This window comes from Alligator mississippiensis, chromosome 11, assembly GCF_030867095.1.
Source record: "Alligator mississippiensis isolate rAllMis1 chromosome 11, rAllMis1, whole genome shotgun sequence".
Lineage (NCBI taxonomy): Eukaryota > Metazoa > Chordata > Crocodylia > Alligatoridae > Alligator > Alligator mississippiensis.
Window position 1 is genome coordinate 39,187,546 of NC_081834.1, and position 23,018 is coordinate 39,210,563.

General features: G+C 47.7%; 1 protein-coding gene across 3 annotated transcripts; it reads right to left on the reverse strand.

The window, feature by feature from the left end:
- Window positions 1-2,145: 2,145 nt before the first annotated feature.
- LOC102564494 (zinc finger protein RFP) lies at window positions 2,146-21,967 on the reverse strand. Of its 3 annotated transcripts, XR_009455636.1 has the most exons (8): window positions 21,360-21,965; window positions 12,981-13,076; window positions 12,311-12,541; window positions 12,094-12,116; window positions 10,446-10,549; window positions 9,175-9,234; window positions 6,233-8,970; window positions 2,146-3,414 (listed from the first exon to the last, which is right to left on the reverse strand). XR_009455636.1 is itself a non-coding variant. In XM_019477797.2 (7 exons), exons 1-7 carry the CDS (start codon window positions 21,774-21,776, stop codon window positions 8,453-8,455), a joined length of 1,311 nt encoding a protein of 436 aa, XP_019333342.2. In that variant the 5' UTR covers window positions 21,777-21,967; the 3' UTR covers window positions 2,146-8,452. The 3 variants fall into 3 exon arrangements, 2 of the variants coding, with proteins under 2 accessions (XP_019333342.2, XP_014455475.2); XM_019477797.2 differs by having other exon boundaries at window positions 2,146-8,970; window positions 21,498-21,967; XM_014599989.3 differs by having other exon boundaries at window positions 2,146-8,970.
- Window positions 21,968-23,018: the final 1,051 nt, after the last annotated feature.

Below are 23,018 nucleotides of genomic sequence, written 5' to 3' on the forward strand. Positions count from 1 at the left end.
CAAATTGGCCGAATCAGAATCTGAAGCGAATAGTAGCCGCTTTGCACAGGCCTAATACATATATATGTGCACATACACACACTGAAAATATATATGTATATATGTACACACACACACACACACACACACACACACACACACACACACACACACACGTAAGAGTTGCCAACCTAAGTATTTTTTTTACTGACAATTTGAAATCTTTTTACTGACAAGCAAACTTTTTTTTTTTTTTTTTTTTTACTGATATGTGTTTTATATAATGTAAATGTAGCCCTTCTGCCAGGCCCTGGATGGCAGTACTAAGGGTTGGAGTCAAATTTAGGGGTATAACACCAACTTCTAACACAGTCTTACTTGACTGCGGCAATGGCTTTATACCATGCTTCCCCCACCCCATAGATCCTCTACTCACTCCACACCCTGATGCTCCCAACTGCACCTTCAGAAAAGATTTGGAGAGCTTTGATGATTTGGGCAGTCCCTGGTGGCTGCAGCAGGGAGCTGCAGCCAGACTTGGAGCTGGTAAGTAGGGGGCGGGGGAGAGGGGGCCTCAGGGAGGGGGGAGGGGATCATGGGGGGACCCCTGCCAGCTCCCCCAACTCCCCATTCTCCCAGCCCCCCTGACTCCTGCCCTGTCCCTCAGCCCCCCCATGGCTGCCCCGCTTGCCCCAGTTCATACTTTAAAAAAAAGCCCCACTCACCGGGTGCTGCCTGGCAAAGGGGTGAGCCCTGCTGCCCCCCCACTGCCCCATGCTGCATGGAGGGCTCTGCCATAAGCCCCCCGACCCCCCCTTGCTCCCCCCAGCCCCCCCACGGGTGCCTCACCCAGGCCAGCTCCGGTCCTTTAAGAAAAAAGAAAACAAGAAAAGCCCTGGGACCCCTGCAGTGGCCTTGGGGCTTCAGGGAGCTTGTGCAGAGCTCCCCATTTGGTGTGGGGCAATGCGGGGCAGCGGGGATTGCCCCTTGCCGGCAGAAGCGGTGAGTCCAGGGGGTTTCTTGGTTTTTTTTCTTAAAGGGGCACAGCTGGCCTGGGCGGGGCACCTGTGGGGGGCCTGGGGGGCTAGTGCAAAGCCCCCCATGCAGCATAGGGCAGTGGGGGGCAGCAGGGATTGCCCCCCACCTCGCAGCACCCGGTGAACTGGGATTTTTTTCCCCCCCAAAGAGCCAGGAGCTGGGGCGGGCAGGGCAGCCATTGCCAGGGCTGGGAGAGAGGGTGGGGGATGGGCCTGGCCTTCATGATTTGGAGGTTCGGCAGCAGCCGAATCTCTGAATCGGATTCAGCTGAATCAAATAGGGACAGTGATTTGAATTACTAAATTGAATCACTGCCCCCTGAATCGGCCGAATCTGAATCCAAAGTGAATACTAGCCGCTTTGCACAGGCCTACTGGCTGTCTCAGATGGCCTGGGGGTGATGTGATCCTGCCTACCTTCCAAGTAAGCAGCCATTACAGGCAGGCGACAGGATGCAGAGTGAGCACATGGCTAGGTGGAGGGGAAGAAGCTACAGAGACTCCCTTGGGCCAGAGAGCTCTGATAGAGCTCTCTGAAGGGTGCCAAGTTGCATTCCACTCAGACTAAAAGCAGTGCTGCTTTGCTGTATCCATCAATATTTGCACTTACCTTGTTCTGAGACAGTGCTTCAATCAAGCTCAACATATCTTAGCTTTTTACAGCCAGATCCATTTTTTTAAATTGACTTTATGTTCAAGCATTGTTAGCGCTTTCTTTATGGACTGTCTATAAATTTATGGACTGTTGGCAACCCTGATACTGATCTAAATATTTTAAACATGAAAAAATTCTAAATTTAAAGTGGCTAAAAACTCTTTAGAGAAAGTGTACTATTATATAGTATGCTTCTGATGTTTTACTGTATAGGGACACCTGTCTTGCTTGAGTCACATAATTAGTGACATTGTTCCATTTAGCAATTACTTAGTAAACTAAGCTGAAGGGAAATGTACCTGAAATGCCAAGTTAGGACTTCCAATTTAGCCTTCATTCCCACACTAGACATTTGCTAAGACTGTGTGAAACCAAATGCATTCATTTAAATGGATCATTACCTGACTTTGAAAGACAGCAATTGGCCAGGTGTCTCTACTTAGCAAAAGAATGAAACAATGCAGCAGCATTAGAGAAAAGTTTACCAAATTTTATTTCAAATCCACTCATATATTTACATGTCCAGGACAGAAGTTGTAAGGATCATGTAGGAGGAGTTGTTAGTAATTATTTTATACTATGGGTGTATCTACACATGCATTTAGGCATGCCTAAATTTAATGAGCATTAGCTTAATGTGCACTAAAATGATTTAGGCTCACGTTTACACGTGCATGCATTAAAATGAATTAACACTATGTGTGTGGCCTGATGTGGAACTAAAGTTAGTCCCAAGTCAGTCCATACACAGCGTTAATGTGCCTTATGTCTATTAGAGAGGAAGCCATATGAGCTGGAAACATAGGATGTGTGACAAAGACCAGTAGAGGGGAAGGGGAAGAGTGAGGGCAGAGGATTTAATTTAATTTAAAATTTTAGACTTCTCACCTGTTAAGATTCTGTATTTTAAACTCAATATCATTTTAAGGCTGCACTAATTTTAATTATTGTCACTTTATAGAATGCTTTGTTGAGAAATAATTTTGCTTCAATGCTCTTTAATACATCTTCTTTTGCTGTCTTTTTAAAGCAATTCCTATGGCATGTATATGAACATGAGGTCTTTGTTCCTTTGGAAACTTGCTTGTCTCCTCACCTGCAATCATTCTCCTTTTCTCTGTTTTATTGTAAATGCTTGTTGTTACATAATGATAAACTGTCATGTCATAGTAAAAATTTTGTTATTTCAGATGAGCAGAAAAACATGAACTTTCTAAGGAGCAAAACACTAGTTGTCCTGCAAATATTCCAAATAATGAAAACCAGGGAAAGAGAAACAGAAAATACATGCTGTGTAAGCAGGCTCACTTCTGATAAGAATAGTTTTCATGGGGTGCCAGCCGTTCTTTAAGGCTGTTTTATGACTAACCTAAATCCATTATAAACAGACTGTAACTTTTTAAATATACAACATGCAGATATCCCATACAAAGTGCATGACTAACCTGAGTGTGAATACACTTGTTTAGAAGGATTTCAGAATAATATCAACAGACAGAGCTCTGAAGAACAAAATGAACGTTAAAAGACAATGAAGGGACCAAACCCTGTTATCCTAACTCAGTGCCAAAACTCTCCATTCTTTGTGCATATTGAGCTCTTGTCACCCACAGTGCATCATAGATGAGAATATGATTCAATGGTGAGGGCACCTGAGAAGGCATCAGGACAATTGGGGTATATTCCAGTCTGAATCTTGAGGATCAGAGTGTAAGTTCCAACGGTTTGCTGATTCTCAGGCCCCTGGCAGACGTTACATTTAAGACAGGATTAACTAGTTAATAACATTTTAAACAGTAACCAGGCCACACATTCAGGCAATTAACAGCACAAAAACGTATGGAATAAACCACAATGTTATTCTAAAAAATATGTGAAATCCATTTTGTGGCTGGTTTCCATCATGCCTTAAATTGAATGTGTGGCAGAGTCCCTAACATGCAGCCTGATGCCAACTGCATGGCAAGGCTCTGGATCAGCTCCAGTGCAGTCCCAGTGTTAGGACCCACAATCAGCTGTTTGTCAGCCCCAGGCCCAGGACCTCGCTGGTTATCTGGGCACACAGCTTTCTCCTTGCCAGTTCAGGGGGAGCCTGGGATCATGATGCAATTGGTGCAATTTGGATCTGATCCCCGATCCTGAAGTAGTATGTCTTGCTATACATGTGTGACATGCAGGAAGTGCAATTGTTGGAATCAGAGAACAGATCCCATTGTGCCATTAAGTGAACATGTGCCAGGCACTTCAGTGCCAGTTTTCCTGACTACTGATGCTTGGTCACCATCATGTAAAATTTGGAGATCTAGAGGTGAAAAGTAGGGCTGTGTGAAGCTTCGGTCCGTGATTTGATTTCGCGGCGATTTGGCCCAATTCCGTGGTCGAATCTCTGAATCTAAATTGAATCAGAGGACACTTTAATCTCTCTGAATCAATTTGGAAACCTCCAAATTGATTCGGACAGATTCAGACAGATTCGGCAATTCGGACATAGAGAATAACTTTAAATGTTTTTTCTACATACCTCTAGGTAGCAGGCAGCCCATCATCGCTACAGTGCTGGGGTGGGTAGAATGTCCCACAGAAGCACGGGGTACTCCCCAACATGCTTGGCAGCAGCCCTGGAAATGAACCAGAAGCACTTCCAGGTCCACTGGGGAGCATGCTGCCCCCGCCCCCATGACTCCCAGCTCAATGACTGGTGCCTCCTGGGTCTGGGGGAGCACCCGGCATCCCCCTGCAGCTGATTGTTGAGCTGGGGGAGTGCAAGAGGGCCCCCCAGCGCACTCTCTGGCAGACCCGGAAGTGGACCAGAAGTACTTCTGGTCCACTTCTGGGTTTGCTGCCGAGCACGCTGGAGAACCTCTTGTGTTGCTGTAGGAGCCTTCATTCACCCCAGCACTGCAGCGATCACGAGTTGCACTGCTACTTCAAGGTACGTAGAAAAAAATTTTAAAGCTGTGCCTGTGTCTGAATTGCTGATTTGCCAAGAAGTCCTGTATTTACTCAAATTGAAGTTGAAGTTTGCCACCTGCCCTGGACTGGGATGGCTCATACCAAGGAAAACACGGGAGAGACCATGTGGTATTAGTAGGGAACAGGGAAGACCTGAGTGTGCAGCTCATGGGGAATGTAGGGGACCCTGTACAGCCTGTACTTCCCCAGATGCCTTCTCTTCCTGCCTTACCTTCTGCTCTGGGCAGGCCTGGGGACACAGGTGGCAGAGGTCAAACACAGGCATGGGAGGGTAGGGGGCAGGAAAAGGCATGGAGCAAGGATGCAGGCTGCAGGGGGAGTAGGAGGTGGGGGTAAGTGCACACACAGGAGAAAAGGGGCAGGGGGGCAGAGGCCTGGCAGCAGAGGGGGAAGACACTATGAAGGGCAAGTGGCAGTGGGACAGGCAGGGCAGGGAGAGAGGGGAAGGGTTAGGGGAGAAAATGGTGAGGGTCTGGTCTCTCACCCCCTGCCCCTCTGCTGCTGCTTCCCCTGCCACAGCAGGGGGTGTGTGAATTTAAGAGGACCTTCCATTACTTAGTTTCTATACGTGGAAAATTTTAACACATTTATAATTTCCCATATAGAATATAATTACTGAGGGGTCATCTTAAAATTGAATTCATTTTGGAATTGGGTAAATATGGTATAACTTTTCATCCCTACTATTCTAAATGTTTTTGTATCACTTAGTTTACATTTAAAAGTTCTTCTAGCACAGGTATGTTAATTTTTAAGAAATCACACCTCTAGGTGACATCCCTAGGCCAGCAAAAACCCTACTGCAGATGCTGCTTAATAGCAAAAATGTTCTTGTAGTTGTATAAGGGGTGGCCAACCTGTGGCATGTATGCCACAAGTGGCCCAGGCAGCCTCTGTGTGTGGCACCCGACATAAGGACAGCAGAGAAGGCAGAGCAGTTGATTGGGTAGCAAGCATGGGCCAGGAAGCAAAAAACAAAGTAGTAGGTTGGGCAGGGAAAGGGGATTGGAATAGCATTAGTGAGGGTGCTGGGCTAATTTGTGGCATGCCTACTGAAAAAGGTTGCCTGGTAATACTCCTCCCCCCCCCCCCCCCCAATATTACTTACTCTGTTTATACAACTTTCTGAATGCGGTGGTCTCAAGTCAGGAAGAAGGCAAGGGAGGGCAGCACCTTCAGGACTACAGTGGCTAACTACCTCTCTTTATTTAGCTTGGGGAACTGCTTAAAATTGTACTAACAACAAATCTCCTTGGCCAGCAGAAGGTGGGTCTCAGTAGTGAGATTTACCAGTAGAAGCCATCCTGGCAGAATCGTGGTAGTGTACATAAGCCTTGTTTAACAAAACTGTCGAGACTGGTATTTACGGTGGTCTTTTTCTTAAAAAAATTCCAGACAACTGTGCAAGACACCATGAGTATGCTTGGTATTGTGCTACAATGTGTAATGTGTTACACAGCTTGTCAAATCCTTCCTGTTGCACTTAGAACCTCAATATAAAATAATCAAACTACGACACAATGCTAGTGCTTATGTACATGGACTCCTTAAATAGTTAACTTTGGGTACAGACAAACGTACATTTTACCTGCTTCAGAGGTGGATTCTGGAGAACTGCTCAGGAACATGCAGCCGCTGTTATGATTTAACAGTCAAAGCTTCATGGTCCTGTAGCAATACAAGTAATTTAAGTCACCCTAATATTGACCCTGAAAAAATCATGGTTACAGCTGTAGCAGTTTTGCTGCAGTTGCATTGGTACAAAATCATGCAGATCTGAAAGTTGCATTGTAACAAGTTGATACAAGCTGTTACAATGCATAAATATCAATATCAGCTGATACTGACAGCAGTTGTTAAATCTGTCTATACCCTTTGATGAAAGCAAAGAGCAAAGGAATAGATTACTTGTGATCATAGGAATCATTGTGGTATTTTGCTGCTTCCAGTTTTCACTTGTGGGAACTTTTGCAGGGATATGAATACTGCTCTTGGAGAAAAGGACTGAAATTCTGTGAGATGGGTTTTGAAACCGATGTCTCCCGGAGAAATGAAATATTTTACATGAAGTGAGAGGGCATATGGCCTAGTGGTAAAGCACAACACTAAGTAATATGATCAGAATTTGGCCTTCAGTTTGGCTGAATTAGGAATTAAAAAGAGTAGAAGAAAGCTGTCTTGTTTTTATGTCAATTAGCATAATTTTCTACATGTAAATGAGCTTCATTTTCTACATGCAAACATCCTTGAGAAAAGAAAAACAGATTTAGCTTGTGTTTGTAAATGTTCTCTTAAGACGTGGGTGCTTAGTATGCTGGTTGTAAATTTTTCTAGTTGGGTATATTCTATACGAAAGCAATTTTGCATATTTTTGGTTATTTTTCCTGAAATGAAATTATCCACATTCATACCAGGAGCTTAGGGGAACTTCAGCGTCTAAATCTAAAAGTCCATTCTTCAGTCCCTACCTGGGTTTTTGCCAATAAAATTTCCTAGTTGTCTAACATTCTGTTTTGGGGCATGACCAGCACCATGGCTGTCATGGCAGGCCTCAGCAGTTTGCATTTCAGATAAGGCTGCCATTGAATAAAATGCATAAACAGTCCTTGGCACAGGGATCAGAACCCAGATCTCACCTCCTCCAGATGAGTGCTCAGTCTACATAGTCATTGACCTCTGGATTTGGCTCTCCTGACATATCAGCTTGTACCACTTGCATTGAGACTTTCTCCAGCTGAACTAGGAAGAACATTTGCGATGCTATTGCCCATGGCACCAGTTTAACTTAAACCTAGATGGCCCAAACTGAAGGAATAGGATCACTGAACTAGAATTCCAGCAGCAAAAAAAAAAAAAAAAAATCAGTATTGGACAGAGTAGATGTGTCTGCTGCACCACATGCTGCATGGCTGTGCTAGTCTGGATAAGGCCAGGAAGGCAAGTTTGGCCCTGCTGCAGGAGTTCACACAGGGCACATCTACATAAGCCATTAACGCACAGCAATAAACTCCTGGGAGGCTCCTGGTTGTGCAACTTCCATGTGCACCTGGACCACAGCACATTGAGCTGGATCACAGTAGCCCTGACTGGTCAGGGATCTGGGGGGTCAACCTTGGGCTGCTCTGACGGGGCTCAACATGCTGCAGAGGGTCTGGCTGGGGTACGAAGGTGCTTCAGTGTGGGACGGGCCAGCAGGCAGCATCTACACGAGTGCTACTGTGCATAAAAAAACCCTCCTTGCTGCAGAGTTTATTAGTTTTGTGTGACCTAATAGATGCTGAGATGTTTACTGCACCGTTAATTAGTTAACTGCGTAGTAAATGTCTCATATAGACATGTCCACAGGAAGACTCAAAGGAGATCAACTTAAATAGATTTGCATAAAATGCTCACAACAGGAGTGGAGCTTCTAGCTTTTCCCCAGGCACAATGTCCTCATTCATTAAAATCAGTGTTTCTGTCATGCACAGCCCCCAACAGGAGTTTCTTTCCTGGCTTAAGAAGGCCAAGGAGCATTCACCTCTGGACTAAAGTGGTCTTTTGCTCTACAGCTTGGGGTTTCCCACTGCACAGACAATGTGACTGGAGTCTCCAGAGCAGTAAGGCAGAGGGACGAACAAGTAATGGTGCCTACTGCAATAGCACTGCTTTATCTATCCAAAGCACATGCTGCTCTCTGTGGCTCTTACAGTGCAAATCCTCTGAGATTTTTGTTATAGAGGTGGGAAAACAGGAGCTGAATAGAGAGGCTCCTTTGCAGCTCACAGAGGATGTTATCATTTCTCTGGGCTATTCCATCTCCCATGTCTCAGGGACAAAGTATAAGCAGGGATCTTTCTCCCACCCAGAACCAAGGATGGATTCTCTCCCCAGTGAATGAGGCTGGGGGGAAAGTGAAGATTGGGTCATTGTTATCTGCATCTGAAAATGCGACAAGTCCCCCTTCATAGTCCAGAGTGATGCAAACTTTCCTGGGGACATGGGGCAGGGACAGGAGGGTAAAACGAGGGGATGTGAGAGCCTTGTACTGACCACAGAACAGCTCCATAGCCCAGATCCCTGCCTCAGGGTTACGGATGAGCCGTCCCTTCCTCATCACAGACTCTCTGGCGACCCCCACGGCCCAGGCTCCTGACCCCTCCACTACCACTTCCCAGCAGTGTCTCCCTGAGGTGAACCCCTCGCAGCCCAGCACACAGAACCACGGAGCAAATCTCTCAGGATTGTTGGGCAGATCCTGCTCCGTGTCTCCCCATCTCACACTTTTCCGATCCTCTGACAGGACAAGTTGGCAATGCGCTGTGTCTGGATCCATGGCCACATTTTCTGCCAAGAGAGAAAAGGAACGAATCAGAGTATTAAAGACACAACTCAGCTCTGTGGAAGGTCCCTACTCTCTGAATTGATATAAAAGACGTGTACAATGTCAGCCCATATCCAGTGCCATAGCCGAGGCAGTTTGGGTGCTGGGCAGTGAAAATATGCATAGTTTTGTGCGGGGCATGTATGGGTATTTTTGTCTTAGCTTACCCTTGCTGTATGATCCCTGAGGTTCCCCCCTGTCCTTCTCCAGGTCAGATGGTGGAATGCCTGCCAGGAGAAAGTCACAGAAATTAGAATTCAGAACATCCTGGGCAGCTCTGTCTCTCTTCTCAGTGCCTGGATTTAAGCAGAGATGCCAGGGCAGCTCCTCTGCCTTGCTGCTGGGAGCTGTTGCAGTAGTGGCTGCAGAAACTGCCACTGCATCTTCCTGCTCCCCCAAGGGAGGCTGCTTTTTTCCCAGGAGTAGACAGGGGAAGGAAGAAAGCTGTAAGTGAGCAATTTAAGTTGGGAAGGTAAAACATATTCTTTCCAGAGGCTGCTCAGTGCTTAGCCTATCCTGCTTTCATTGGTACTGCAAAATGACAATCGAAACCAGGGAATGGCAAGATCAAGTTGGCATTGGTGAAATGGCCCCTGGCACAGAGAACTAGTTAGTGATTCACCTAGTCCTTGGCTAGTACAGGCTTTGGCTCATGCTGGAGAAGTTCTGGCATCCTGGCAAAGTTTTCCCTCCACTTCAGTGTTATGTAGATACAAACTACCAGAAGTGCCATCTCATTCAGGTAATGGCCCTCTCTTCTTGGCCTGCCCTGCCCTGCCCCTCCTCTGGCCTGGTCCCTCTTCCCCTCCACTTCCAGCCCATCTGGGTCCTGGTTCTCAGCCAGGATAGGGATTTGCAGCTCCTGCTGACCACACCTGACATCATACAGAGCAGCTCTGAATCAAATGCCCAGCCTTTCTATAGTTGGGGCAATGATGATGTGAAGCACCAAATTTTACCAGTTTTGTAAATTTTCAGCCGTAAAAACTTGCCCAAAACAACAGAGTCAAAGCCAGACATCCTGGGAGCCTTTACACATGCTCCAAGATGGGGTGGCAGCACGTTAATTAGAGGAGCTCTGAGAGCGTCTCATGCAATGTCTCATGTATTCAGTGTCCCATGCTTCGAAATGGCGGTGGGGGCCCTTTAACCAAAGCTCACACATTTTGAAGTGTGGGGACACTGAATACATGAGATGTGAAGGCTGCTGGAGCATGCTAATTAGCATGCTTAAGCAGACTCAATTAATTACAGCGCATCAGAGCATTGTCTCCGCTTGTCTACAGGCACCCAAACTCCTGGGATCTGCCATGTTGGCTGGGTGGATTTAGGTTCTATATTTGATCCCAGGAGATGAAGGTTTTATCTTTGGTAACCCCCTGTCTACTACCATACCAGGGATGCAACTTTATTTCCTTCTAAGATCCCATTGCAATACCTAGCATCTTCTTTAGCTTTTGATTTTGTTCAGAGATGTCACTACGGTTCTTTTCCCCCTCTGGGCACATCTCCACCACATGCTGGAGCTTTCTTTTCATACACCTGGAAAGAAAGAAACAATCTAGAGTCATACTAGAGACAGTTGCTAGATCCAGGGGCTGGGCAACTGGCTGCCTCTATGTACCCCAGCCTGAAGGCTGGTGCAACACAAACCCTGGCAATGCCAGCTCCCTCCAGAAGGGCCTTCCACCCTGAATCCTCCAGAACTGTAGTGCCCAACCTTTTCACTCCATGGGCCTGATAGGTGGTGCCAGGTCCCTCTGTGGGTCAGATCCAGCCAATGGGCCCAATCTAGCTGTGGAGGGTTGTACAATCTGACCTTGATCCATCTGCCTGGGGCAGAGGTGGAGAAGATAATCCCCAAATTGAAAACGGGGTGGGGGGTGGGGTGGGAAACATCTTGGTCCCAGCCCTGGTCTGGATGCATGGGGCAAGGGCAGGTGTGGGGAGGGTCAGGGCAGCCCTGATCCAGATGTGCGGGGGAGCAGAGGGACCCCCCATCTGATCTTTGGAGGGGAGGTGTGGGAGGAAAGCAGCCTGGCCCTGATCCGGGGAGGGGGGGCAGGTGGCAAAATGGCCCTGATCTGGACATGCAGGGGGAGGCAGTCTGGCATGATCTGGATGCATCAGGGGTGGCTTGACCCTGACCCTGATCCTGCTGTGTGGGCAATGGCCATGTGGAGATTCCACCGTTCCCTGCTGTCAAGTTTCTGACCCATGAGGGAACCCTGCAGGCCAGGTGCCATTGCTCGGTGGGCCATATTTGGCTTCTAGGCTGGAAGTTAAGAACCCCTGCTCCAGAACATCTTTAAGGATAAGATAGGACTGGAGTCTCCATGTCCAAGTGACTACTCTGCCTTCATTCTCTGGCAACCAGAACATGCCCTAGGTGGCTCATAGCCTTGGTACTGTGACCATTTGCTCTCCAGGCATTAGACTGGGCACAGATGTCCCCAGTGTCCACACTTGCTGTTCTCCACAGATCCCTCAGGAGATTCATACCTGGGTGATGTCTGACAAGGCCAGGATTGGTGGCAGATGACAGAACAAGGAGCAATAGTCTCAAGTTGCAGTAAGGGAAGTTTAGGTTAGATATTAGGAAAAATTCTCTCACCAGGAGGGTAGTAAAACAGTGGAACAGGGTACCCAGAGAGGTGGTGGAAGCTTCATCCTTGGAGGTTTTTACAACCTGGCTAGACAAAGCCCTGGATAGGATGATCTAGTTGGGGATGGTCCTGCTTTGAGCAGGGGGTTGGACTAGATGACCCCCTGAGGGGTCCCTTCAACCCTCATTTTCTATGATTCTATGACTGTAACAAGAGGTTGAAAGGTAAAAAGGCATAGTCCTTAGGAAGCTAGTCTGGATGGTATTACTTCTTTTTAGAAAATGGAAGGTTAATAACCTTTCCCACTACATGGGAGAGATTTTACTGGAAGCGGGACAACCTCAGCAAGTGAACTTCATTTCTTTCCAAATGGTGATCTGCCCCATGTGCTGTAGTGTGGTGCCCTGGGGAGACGGGTCAGAACACTAAGGCCTTCCCCAGCATCATGAAATCAGAGGGGAGGGAGATTGAGCCACATACCTAGTCAAGGTGCTTCTGATGTCCTAGAAGAGAAAGGGAAGAGGGAACTCAGCCAGACATGCCATACACCAGGAACCTTTTAAGACAGTGAGATCCATACAAGCATGTGAATAAAAGTTGGTCAATTTATAAACCCTGACCTATTGATCCCCCTGTACCTGTAATTCAGGCCTTCTCCTCCTCTCTGCAGGGGCTGAAGGAGTTTAACATGCCTCACCTGCAAGAAATCACTTGAGGGCTGCTGGCACTTCCCCTCCATCTCAAAGATCAGGCTGTCAAGAAGGGAAATCTCCTGAGACAGCTTGGTGACAGTTTCCTTCTGACTCTTCTTAATCATCCTGTCCAGCTCATCCAACCGGGCCAGCAGGAGGCACTCTTGTTCCTTCATGAGCTGGCGCAGTCGCTCAAATTCGGAGACAATTTTCTGCCGTTCAGTTTTAGACTTCTCCTGCAATGATCAGATGCAGAGTGAGGGAGATAGGGACCACAGAGTGATTCAAAGGAGCGCTCTAAAAGGCTCAATGGGCTTGACCTGCAGAAGGTCTAAGCACCCTGAATTCCCACTTCCTTTAACAGAAGCTGAGATTGCTCACATCGCTGGCCTTGGAGCTGTCTGTCTGCAGGTTTAAGCAGCCAGCACTGCACAAGCAGGCTCTGTTAATGTTTGGAAGAATGTTTCTATGGATATCATGTCTGGGTACTTCTGTTCTGCAGACACTAATGACTTTCACCAGAGACAGCATCTTTTTCATCACATCTTACTGCACCCCCATATACAGCAACATATGCTCACAAAACCAGACACCCAACTCCCCTGAATCCACAGAGAAAGAAATGTCTTCTCTCCTCCACACAAACCTGGCCCACCACTAACCATGAGCACCCACCTGATAGTCCTGGTGTTCCTGACTTCTGTTCATTTTCTGTTCTTCCAGCTTTTCCCTGTCTCCCCTTAGAATCCTCAGCTGAGTGTGTATCAGGTCCTAAAGGAAGGCAAATTCTTTGACTAGTTTCTCCTCTGGGCTGGGAAAGGTGGTTACTTTCCCCCATCTAAAACAAATATTGCTAGGTAGCTATATTTTTAATTACTTTTACCAAGGGGCAGTACTAAGAACTAGTATGTCTGCTCTCACCAATCTGGTCAAAGAAGGCTCATGTTCTATGTTGGAACATTGATCTGAAGAAGAAAGGAGAGGGCGATGCTCCTACCACAGGAAACAAATTATCCAGATTCTTTGGAAAAGGAAAATGTGGCATGCCACATGTGAATGCACAGCAACGTTAAAGACACCAGCTAGTTCAGCTAATTGTAGTGTCTGAATAAGAGGGTCACGCTTTTTTGAGTAATTTGACACTAGTGGGTATGTCTACATGAGACATTTGCTGTGGAGTTGCTTATTTAGGTCTGCAGTAAAGTCTCAACACCCACATGTGTGGCCCTACTAGGCCACAATAAACTAATAAATGCTGCCATGGGTTAGTACTTGTAAACACAAGTACTGTCCTGTGGCACCATTATTTAGTGCACTGCAGTGCATATGTAGATGCTGATGGGACTGGTTGGGGCATGCGAGTGCTTCAGTGCAGGGACTGCCTACTGGCTAGCTCTGTACTACAGCACCCTCCTGCCCTAGCCAGCCCCTCTGCAGCATGCTGAGATGGGTCAGAGCAGCCCCAGGTTGGCAGGCTGACTCCCAGTTCCCCTGCCAGATGGGGCTGCTCTGACCCTACTTATTATTGAATAAACTGGTGCAGTTCATATCAGAGTTTATTGCTCCTGGGTGCTGCATGTGAAAAAGCAGCACCCAGGAGCAATAAACTCTGGTATGAACTGCACCTGTTTATTCAATAATATTAATAGCATGTGTAGACATTCCCACTGTAATCTACATTTTAGAAGCCATCAGAAACTAGACAGAGTAGCAAGAAAGACTAATATAGGCTTTGTGTATTTGTAGATAATTATTTTGTGAAGCAACTCTGCCATCTGTAGGTCTTCTGATTCTCACTGTGGTAGTATACGCAAGGGACATAATACTAAATATAATAATACTTTTTTAGTTATAGCACAGTTGAGCAGGTTTTGACAGGTTTATTCATTTTTCCTGTTCTTAATTTCTGTAAGATCAAACTAGGGGTTCCAGTGACTGTCCAGTTTCTTTTTGAAGATTTCCAGGGTAGGTGACTGCACCACCATTGGAGGGAGTTTATTTCATGCTCTGGACACCCTGACTGTGAAGGAGTTTTTCCTGGAATTGAGCCTGAAGCAACCTTCCAGGAGTTTGTATCCATTGCTCCTGGTCTTCCCCAGGGGTGCCCTGGTGAACAGCTGTTCACTGAGTTCTTGATGTACTCCCTTGATGTAGCAGTAAGCCACTACCAAGCCCCCTCTCAGCCTTCTCTTCTGTAGACTGAAGAGGCCCAAATCCATCAGCCTCTCCTCCTATGGCTTGTCTTGCAAGTCCCTGATCATACGGGTGGCTCTCTCCTGGACCCTGTCAAATTTTTCCACATCCTTGTTGAAGTGTGGTGCCCAGAACTGGACACAGTACTCCAGCTGATGATTCAACCAGCTGTTTAGCTACCTTACTATACTTCTATCTAGTCTGTATTTCCTTAGGTTGTTAAGAATGGGAGCAGTGTTATGGGAGCAGTGTCAAAAGCCTTGCTGAAGTCAACGAATATGACATCCACTGCTCTCCCCTCATCCACAGACCCTGCCAACTTATTGTAGAAGGCAATCAGGTTGGCCAGGCATGACTTGCTTTTGATGAATCCATGCTGGCTCTTCCTGATCACCTCATTCTCCTTTATTCATAGATTCATAGATGTTAGGGTCGGAAGGGACCTCAATAGATCATCGAGTCCGACCCTCTGCATAGGCAGGAAAGAGTGCTGGGTCTAGATGACCCCAGCTAGATACTCATCTAACCTCCTCTTGAAGACCCCCAGGGTAGGGGAGAGCACCACCTCCCTTGGGAGCCCGTTCCAGATCTTGGCCACTCGAACTGTGAAGAAGTTCTTCCTAATGTCCAGTCTAAATCTGCTCTCTGCTAGCTTGTGGCCATTATTTCTTGTAACCCCCAGGGGCGCCTTGGTGAGTAAAGCCTCACCAATTCCCTTCTGTGCCCCCATGATGAACTTATTGGCAGCCACAAGGTCGCCTCTCAACCTTCTCTTGCGGAGGCTGAAGAGGTCCAGGTGCCCTAGTCTCTCCTTATAGGGCTTGGCCTGCAAGCCCTTAACCATACGCGTGGCCCTTCTCTGGACCCTCTCCAGGTTATCCACATCCCTCTTGAAGTGCGGCGCCCAAAATTGCATGCAGTATTCCAACTGCGGTCTGACCAGCGCCCGATAGAGGGGAAGTATCACCTCTTTGGATCTGTTCGTCATGCATCTGCCGATTTCACGATAAAGTGCAATTAGCTTTTCTGATGACTTCGTCATGCTGACGACTCATGTTCATCTTGGAGTCACTAGGACTCCAGATCCCTTTCTGCTTCCATTCTACCAAGCAGGTCATTTTCTAGGCGGTAGGTATGCTGGACGTTTTTCCTCCCTAGGTGCAGCACTTTGCATTTCTCCTTGTTGAACTGCATTCTGTTGTTTTCTGCCCATATGTCCAACCTGTCCAGGTCTGCTTGTAGTTGTTCCCTGCCCTCCGGCGTGTCTACTTCTCCCCACAGTTTTAGATTCATAGATTCATAGATTCATAAATGTTAGGGTCGGAAGGGACCTCAATAGATCATCGAGTCCGACCCCCTGCATAAGCAGGAAAGAGTGCTGGGTCTAGATGACCCCAGCTAGATACTCATCTAACCTCCTCTTGAAGACCCCCAGGGTAGGGGAGAGCACCACCTCCCTTGGGAGCCCGTTCCAGATCTTGGCCACTCGAACTGTGAAGAAGTTCTTCCTAATGTCCAATCTAAATCTGCTCTCTACTAGCTTGTGGCCATTGTTTCTTGTAACCCCTGGGGGCGCCTTGGTGAATAAATACTCACCAATTCCCTTCTGTGCCCCCGTGATGAACTTAAAGGCAGCCACAAGGTCGCCTCTCAACCTTCTCTTGCGGAGGCTGAAAAGGTCCAGTTTCTCTAGTCTCTCCTCGTAAGGCTTGGTCTGCAGGCCCTTGACCATACGAGTTGCCCTTCTCTGGACCCTCTCCAGGTTATTCGCATCCTTCTTGAAGTGTGGCGCCCAGAATTGCATGCAGTACTCCAACTGCGGTCTGACCAGCACCCTATAGAGGGGAAGTATCACCTCCCTGGACCTATTCGTCATGCATCTGCTGATGCACGATAAAGTGCCATTGGCTTTTCTGATGGCTTCATCACACTGCTGGCTCATGTTCATCTTGGAGTCCACTAGGACTCCAAGATCCCTTTCCACCTCTGTGCCACCCAGCAGGTCATTCCCTAGGCTGTAGGTGTGCTGGACATTTTTTCTCCCTAGGTGCAGCACTTTGCATTTCTCCTTGTTGAACTGCATCAACAAGGTTTTGTGTCATCCGCAAACTTGGACAGAGTACACTTCACTCCTTCGTCCACGTCGCTGATGAAGACATTGAAGAGTATCGGTCCAAGGACCGAGCCCTGCGGGACCCCACTGCCCACACCCTTCCAGGTCGATACTGACCCATCCACCACGACTCTCTGGGTGCGACCCTCCAGCCAATTCGCCACCCACCGGACTGTGTAGTCATCCAAGTCACAGCCTCTTAATTTGTTCACCAGCATGGTGTGGGATACTGTATCAAAGGCCTTCCTGAAGTCTAAGTAAATGACGTCAACCCCTACTCCTGTGTCCAGGCGTTTTGTGACCTGGTCATAAAAAGAGACTAGATTAGTCAGGCATGATCTACCTGCTACAAACCTGTGCTGGTTTCCCCTCAGCATAATTTTTCCTGCCGGGTTCTCGCAAATGTGAGCCTTGATAATTTTTTCAAAGACTTAGGTGCTTCATAATGGATTCCTTGAGAACCTGACCATAATCTTTCCAGGTATCAAGGTCAGGCTGACTGGTCTGTAGTTCCCTGGATTCACCTGCTTCCCTCTCTTAAAGATGGAGACTAGATTTGCCCTTTTCCAATTATTTGGGACCTCACCCAATCTCCATGGGTTTTCAAAGAGTTTTCCAGGGCCCATGGCCCTGGAATTACCTTAGCCCATTCCTTCAGTCCTTTTGGGTGTATCCCATCCAGCCTTGATGACTTAAAAGCATCTAACCTCTCAAAGTAATCCCACACCTGTTCTGCCATTAATCTAGGCTGTTTGTCTCCTTCCCTAGCTTTGCTGTCAGTTGCACTTGTCATCTGGTAGCACCTCTTTTTGTGAAAACTGAGATAAACAGGAATTAAATACTTCAGCCTTGTCTGCAGTGTTTATAACTGTACCCTCCAAATTTCATAATGGACCTATGGTTTCTCTAGTCTTCCTTTTACTTTTGACATACCTTTTTATTGCCTTTGATGTCCCTTCTCTGCCTGCATCTCAGGGCCTTGCACAACTTTCAGCTGTGAGATGCTCAAATGTTGATCAGTGTTAGTACTAGCTCAAGTTTGGAGCAGTCACACATTTGGGCCAGCAGGGGGCTGGAGGACTAAAAGGAAAGAATAACCCCTGCTCCCATTCTGGGCTTCTGCCCCTGCCCCTTGCTCCCCAGGGCTTCCCCCTTGCCCCTCAGGGTCCCTGCCTGCCCAGCTAGTTAACCTGATTGCCCAAGTGATGCTCTTTTCTGGGTAGCCCCACCCAGGGAGCAGCAGCAGTCATGGCCGACAGGCAAGTTAACCTTTCATGCCTGCTTCCCAGGGACAGACAGTGTGGGAAGCCACAGGTAAGTTGGGAGGAGGGGAGGGGGGCAGTGAACAGGGATCTGGGGCTCTGCGGAGGATGTTCACTGTAACACGTAGCTTAGAGTGGCTACTCTTTACTGTAAAATGAGCTGGGTAACATGGATTAGAGATAAACCTAGGCTGGAGTGGAATAACTTTAAGATGCCTAAAGAGTGCTTAAAATTAAGTGTTAATGTGTGGACAGTCCAAGAGTTAAGAGCTTCAGGAGCCGCCTAAAATTAACATGTAACAAGGCCCTTAGATTGTGCCTTGGCTTTCCTATTTTCTTAATGCATGCCTGTGTTATATTCTTATACTCTCTTCCCTTGTACTATAACCAAATTTCAACTTTGTATAGGATTCCTTTTTGAATTTCAGCTCCTTGAAAAGATCACTGTGTAGCCAGGCTAGTTTCCTGTTGCACTTCCCATTCTTCTGTTTCATTGGGAAATGCCAAGCCCAGACCCATGTTTGAATAATTATTTTATAAAGCATTTCTAATATACACTGGTATGAACATTGAATGGTATTTGCTGTGTTGAACTATAAAAATAATGAATATTTTGAATGAACTTTGAATAATGATCTAGGATGACAAAAATGGCTGTAGAATTGCTAGCAAATTGGGAAATGGAGCTTCAGCCTCATTCCCCAGGTTTTACTTGCTTTAGAAGATGGCTGTAAAAATGAGGTTACTACCAGGCCAATGAGTAATGTGCAGGGATCCAGGTTTTCCATTTCCCATGGAAAAACAGGAAAAAATGTGCTTCCCTTTTAACTGAGAAAAACATGGATTTCTCATTTTAATGGAGAAACATGCGGATTTTCCACTTTTGCAAAGAGGTCTCTGCACACTGGCAGCGTTCCTGCCTGCAAAGGGCTGGGGGGAGTGGGAGGAGGGCAGTCAGGCAAGGGGTGCGGTCAAGCAGCCTGGAGAGCAGCTCCCACAGGTAAATTTGGTGGTGGGAAGGACTGAGGCCCCCAGAGGGAGGGAGAGAAGGCGTGAGTTGGGCTGGGGCTGTTGCCAGGCAGTGTGTGGGGTTTAGGCCCCAGGGCCCCAGTAGGGAGCCGGATGGAGCCGTGGATGGCTCACCCGGTGGGTGGGGGAAATGGGGCTGGTTTCCTGCTGCTGCATACACTCCCGGGGGGTGGGGCACATGCCCCCCAGTTCTGTGCATGGGGTGGAGCAGAGGTGGGCTGCCCACTGCAGGCTCAGGCTTCCCACCCCGCTGCCCTCCCTACAGGGTCTCCGCAGCCCAGTGGGTGGGACTTGGTGCACAGGGCAGAGTGGGGCCAGGTGGAGAAGCTCATTGCCACTGTGATCCCTGTGCCACCATGGCGAGGCATCCCCTGCTTGCCTGGCAGCGGTGGTGGCAAGGAGTTATGCCCCTTGCTGCTGCCAGGAGGGCAAGGGCGCCACATCAGGACAGCGCAGAGCTCCTAATGGCAGGGAGCTTCCCTGCCTGGCCCCACTCTACCCTGCCAAGAAGGGGCCTGCCTGATGGGTCATTGAGGCTCCAGAGGGGGGGCAGCAGGGTGGGGAGCCCAAGCCTGCAGTGGGCAGCCTGCCCCTGCACCCCCGACAGACTCTACTTTGGCCATGCTGCCTGCAGGGGTGGGGAGCTGGGCTCCATGCTCTGCTCCCTGCTCTGGCTGCAGCAGCCGCCGCCTCCCATGAGTGGCAGCCAGGGCTCGGGTGCTGCTGCAGGGGACAGGTGACTCCTCAGCCCTGGCAGCTGGGGGCCCCCTCCAGCAGGGCTGGGGGGCAGGGGGCAGTGAGGGGCACCAGCAGGGTCATGGGGCTGTGGGTGGGGGATGAGGGGCCTGGACCTGCATCCTGGTGAGCGAAGGGGGCAGGGGGAGCTCTGATTTTCCATGATAAAAAACCCCAAATCAAACTCCAAAATTTACGGTTGTTTAGAATTAATTTTATTATAGTGATTGAGGCACTGGTAGGCTTCCAAATTGCTTTAAAATTGTAAATATATCAATAAAACATTGTGTTCAATTGATACATACATATATGACTTGGTGTTTCATTTTAATCATGGATATGGGTTTTTTTATCAGAGAATTTGCAATTTTTAAACAGAAAACCAGGTTCCGTGCTAATGTGTAATACAATGATTTTCAACCAGAGTGCCCTGAGATCTCTTCAAGGATGCTGCAATATTAGCACTGTTAGGGCTGAAAACATGATTGACATTATAAACCCAGAGATTTCGAATAGGAATCCATAGTGTCAAAAACATTCTTGACATGTTGTGGTCGTTCTAAGCTCTTTGCACCAGTATTTTCTGTAGTCATAGAATGACTGAAAAATAAGAGCTGGCATTTTCTGAGGGGGACCTCAAATCTAATGAGAGGTGCCCCGAATCTTAAGAAGGTTGAGAACCACTGGTATAATATGTGTATACGTGTACTGCATATGCATGCATAATGTGTGTGCATTTTAAAACACAGGTTTTTAATAGAAATGATTGGAAACTGAGGCCCCTGACACATGTTACATTTAAGACATGATTAACAGGTCATTCGTGCCTTAAATAATAACCCAGCTGCCTATTCAATTCAAGGTGTGATAAGCAGGGATCCTGGTTTTCCCTGATAAAAAAGACTGCAAATTCTTTGAATAAATGAAAGGCCACTATATGTATATGTATAGGTATCAGCTGAACACAATGCTTTCTTGATATAGTTACAATTTTAAAGCAATTTTAAAACCTACTTGTGCCTCAATCACTAAAATAAAATAAATTCTAAATACCTATCAATTTTTGTATTCAATTTTGGCTTTATCATCATGGAAAATCAGAGTGCCCCTCCCCCCCCGCTCACAAAACTCGGGTCCAGGCCCCTCACTCCCAAGCCACAGCCCCCCAGTCCTGCTGGTGCCCCTCACTCTCCCCCCCCCCCCCCTCACAGCCCCCAATGCCTGCTGGTGCCCCTTGCTCCCCACCCAGTTTCTTGCCCCCCTCCCCCCTCCAGTGCTGCTGAAGGGGGGAATTTTGCCAACCCTCAGGGAGCTCTTTGCAAAAGTGCAAAATGTGCAGGTTTCTCTGTTAAAATGAAAAACCCAAGTTTCCTGGGGTAAAGGGAGAAATCCACGTTGTTCTCCACTCCCCAAATCATGCATCCTGCCATGCACATGTGGCATGACAGGAGGTGCAATTATTGGGATCATGGACCATGGAATCCCATCAAGCTTTAAAATGAATGGCTGTCGGGGGCCTTAGGGACGTGATCTTACAAAAAATGCATCTCTCCCACCGTATTAGATTATATTTTCTGTGGCTGTGTTTGTGTGTGCAGTCTAATCCTTTTGAGTCAAGGGATACAATTATAGTAACAGCCCTAGGGTAGAGAAAAAGATGTAGCTTCGTTGGGAAATTCAAACCAGACACTCAGCAGTTTGACCCAGGTAAGTGACCCTTACCTTGTACTGCTCCGCAGCCTCCTGGATAGGAGCCACAGCATGCGCTCGGTGAGTCTGAGACTCTCTGCATATCATGCACAGCAACTTTTGGTCTGCTTCACAGAACAGCTTCAAAGCCTCCCCATGCTCCTCACATACCTGCTCCCCTTCTGCTCCTTTGGCTACCTGCTCATTCAGCTGCTTGGCTTTTTCTACAACATTCGCCAGCTGCCAGTTGGGCCTGAAATTGTTCTGCGAAGAAGGGCTTCTGCACTGAGGGCAGGAGACATGTGCATTGGCCTCCTCCCTGCACTGGGTGATGCAGGCTCTGCAGAAGCTGTGCCCACAGTCTAGAATCACTGGGTGCTGGAAGACTTCACAGCAGATGGAGCAGGTCAGTTCATCCTGGAGGTGTTGTACAGGATTCAATGCAGCCATAGCTCTGAAGGGAAAGGGGGAGAGGCTTAGTTTCACTTTCCTGGGTGCAGAAATAGCTTGGTGGAAAGCAGCAGGCGGGTGTTTGTGTTTCTATTCCTGGAAATGACTCTGTGTTGTCAGCTGACCCAGCAGAATCCCAGCTTCAAGTCACAGCTGTTAGAGCCTCTAGTGGAGGCTGCTAACCTTACGGGTACCGGCACTTACAGGCAAGAATACACCTATGTGGCAACATATTGGAGAAATTGTTCACCTGTTTTTTTCCAGGGAAAACCTTAAGCCTGCATCCTGCAGATATTCCCAAAAGGGTATAAACAGACATCAGCAAATGAAGCAGATCAGCTGTGCCAGGATGTGTCCCACAGCTGATTTGCTTCTTTGGAAATGGATGTCACCCCCTGTCCTGGAAGGTCAGGTCCCTGCCATTCCCACAAGCAGCATAGGCCAGATCCTGAGGAATAGTACTCAGGGCCCACCTCTGCACACGGGAGAAACCTGGGTTCCCCTGCTTGCAGAGGTGTACCCAGGGATACCCCAGGTCCTCTGCTGCCCTGAACCAGATCCTGCATCACTCTTTGCCACCATGGTGGATCCCATGCTGAGCTGGGTCCTGTACTGCCCCACTATACTGGGTCCTACCCTGCTTCCTTCACCTGATTTTTCCCCTGAGGAATGGTCTTTCTGCCCCAAGAACACAAGTTCATGTCCAACCTCTCCTTCCACCCAGTGTTACAAGCTCAGAAGAAAATGGCCTGTGGTCTCTAAATAGACTACTTTTAAAAACTTCCACAGAGCTGGGATAACTGATTGGTTCCAGAGGCTTTTCATAATGTTCCCTGGGGCAGAACTCCCAGCAAAGTGAATTACCAGCTGCTTTGCTCTCCTACAGCAGGAACCCAGTGGTAGCTCTTGGCACAGCTTCAATTCCAGTCCCAAACTACCTCCTCATTGTGCCCACAATCTGCAGTGAACCTAGACCCAGCAAAGGAGGATTCACCTGCAAGTAGTCAGGGATTAGGCTTAATCTCATTCCTACAGGGTGCGTCTACACAAGATGCTAAATGCGCTGTAGATTAATTCTACTGCACATTAGCGTGTCATGGCAAAAGCCATAGTGTTGCACTAATGTGCAGTAGAATTAGTCTACTGCCCATTAATGTCACTTAAAAGGCATACACCGGTGCTACTGTGCAGTAGTGCCAGTTACTGTGCATTTAGTTAATACCTATTATTACAGGTACAAAA